The sequence below is a fragment of the Stegastes partitus genome, unplaced genomic scaffold (genome assembly GCF_000690725.1).
Source record: "Stegastes partitus isolate 25-593 unplaced genomic scaffold, Stegastes_partitus-1.0.2 Scaffold1526, whole genome shotgun sequence".
NCBI lineage: Eukaryota > Metazoa > Chordata > Actinopteri > Pomacentridae > Stegastes > Stegastes partitus.
In genome coordinates, this window is record NW_007579257.1 from 212,457 (window position 1) to 214,722 (window position 2,266).

General features: G+C 49.0%; 1 protein-coding gene across 1 annotated transcript in view; it reads left to right on the forward strand.

The window, feature by feature from the left end:
• Nucleotides 1-2,266, forward strand: part of camta2 (calmodulin binding transcription activator 2) — a 31,209-nt gene that overhangs the window by 20,656 nt on the left and 8,287 nt on the right. Inside the window, exon 14 of the mRNA XM_008300336.1 lies at nt 241-526. Coding sequence (XP_008298558.1) covers nt 241-526 — 286 coding nt within the window. The remainder of the gene's footprint in view (nt 1-240; nt 527-2,266) is intronic.

A 2,266-nucleotide genomic window follows, 5' to 3' on the forward strand; every position in this document is an offset into this window, starting at 1 on the left:
CAGGATGGAAGCCGCTCACTTCACTAATGTGTGTGTGTGTCTGTGTGTGTGTGTGTGTGTGTGTGTGTGTGTGTGTGTGTGTGTGTGTGTGCTGTCCGCGCAGCTATTCATCCAATCGGGTTGGTGTGTGGCTGATGTCTGGCAGCTGATTGGCTGGTTCAGGTGTCAGCTGTCCTGTGCTGAAGCAGGTGCATCATGGGAGCTGTAGTAGTGTCAGTGTGCCTGTGCTGTGTGCTGCAGATAATCAGTTCAGGATGTCCATCCTGGAGCGTCTGGAGCAGATGGAGCGCAGGATGGCAGAGATGTCGGCCCGCGACCTCAACCAGCAGCAGCAGCAGCACAGACAGCAGAGTGGCAGCCAACTGGCCACGCCCCCTCCACCTCCACCTGAGGACCACGAGCAGGTGAGGTGCTGTTACGTCATTGCTTCAGACGGACAGTTTGTTGCTGTTCTGCTGGATATCTTTGATTTCTCTGCTCTGGATTCAGCTGTACCTCCACAACAGCAGGATTCACAGTCAGACGTGTAGCAGCACAGAGCAGACTGACGGTCATACAGAACAAAAAACTGATCTCAACAGAAGCCAAACAGAGCTGAGGCCAGCGGGGCTGCAGAGTCCAAGCCAGGAAAACAGGAAGTGAAGTCACCTCACAGAGACACAAAATCAGTAGATAGGACGGGAAATCTCAGACTCAGAGTCCCTACAAAAAGAGTCAGTGAAAGAACGGCATACAGCTGTTCAAAAGAGACATAAAACCTTTTAAATAACGTCAGTGTGAAGAGGTGTGCAGTCCCCTAAAACGGAAAGAGATTAAGTTATTTAAAAAAATCTACATCTGTATAAAAGAGACAGAAAGGCGTGTTTGACAGAAGAACATGTGTGAAGCTCAGGTGGGCTCCAGGTGGCTGCCAGTGAGAAGAGAACAGGTGAAGCAGAGTGTCAGCTCCCTGTAAAGCAGCTCTGCAGTGACCTGTGCTGAACCTCCACCCCCCCACCACCCCTCTGATGTCATGGGAAGTTGGCAGACGGAGTCGCCGGGTTAAAATAGACTCAGTGTGACAGAGAGAGGAGACTTGACCTTAAATACAACAATTACAGCTGCAGCCAGAGTCCTGTGTAGCCTGTTGTCTGCACACTGCTGTCACCCAGGAAATATCCAGGTCCACATGTAACGATCACTGTTGTCAGCCAGGAAATATCCAGGTCCACATGTAACGATCACTGCTGTTAACCAGGAAATATCCAGGTCCACATGTAACGATCACTGCTGTCAGCCAGGAAATATCCAGGTCCACATGTAACGATCACTGCTGTTAACCAGGAAATATCCAGGTCCACATGTAACGATCACTGCTGTCAGCCAGGAAATATCCAGGTCCGCATGTAACGATCACTGCTGTCAGCCAGGAAATATCCAGGTCCGCATGTAACGATCACTGCAGTCAACCAGGAAATATCCAGGTCCGCATGTAGCAATCCCTGTTGTCACCCAGGACATATCCAGATCCACAATCAGCTGCAGCCATGGAGGGTAAAACGGGTCACATGACCAGCTGGACACGCCCCACCACATTCACACTGAGCAGACATATTCCTGAAAGCAGCACTGATCAAAACCTCAGACTGGAAATGCATCAAATAGAAACTGGATTACAATTTGATTTGATCGAAGTCTGACAGATTGTAGCTTTATTGTGCACCTACGTGTCGGTTAGCGTGTTAGCATGTTAGCTTGCTAACCATGTTGCCTGTCGATTAATCAGAAATGATTGCCCCACAGAGCTGCTATGTGATTGGTCTAAAATGTCGTGTGACTGCTTCTGGTGTGCTGTGTTTAGGTTAGTTAGTTAGTCCAGTTAGCCCAGCTAGCTCAGGTTGGCCCAGCAAGCTCAGGTTAGTCCAGCTAGCTCAGGTTAGCCCAGCTACCTCAGACTAGTCCATTTATTTTAGGCTAGCTCATGTTAGATCAGTTAGCTCAGATTACCCAATTAACCCAGATTAGTCCAACTAGCTCAGGTTAGTCCAGTTAGCTCAGGTCAGTCCAGTTAGCTTATGCTAGTCTATTGAGCTCAGGTTAGCCCAGATTAGTCCAGCCAGCTCAGGTTAGTCCAGTTATCTTAGGTTCACCCAAATAAGCCCAGCTAACTGAGGTTAGCCTTGTTAGCTCATGTTACCCTAGTTAGCCCAGAATTGCCCAGCTAGCTTAGGTTAGCCCAGCTAGCTCAGATTAGTCCAGTTAGTTTAGGTTAGCCCATCTAGCTCAG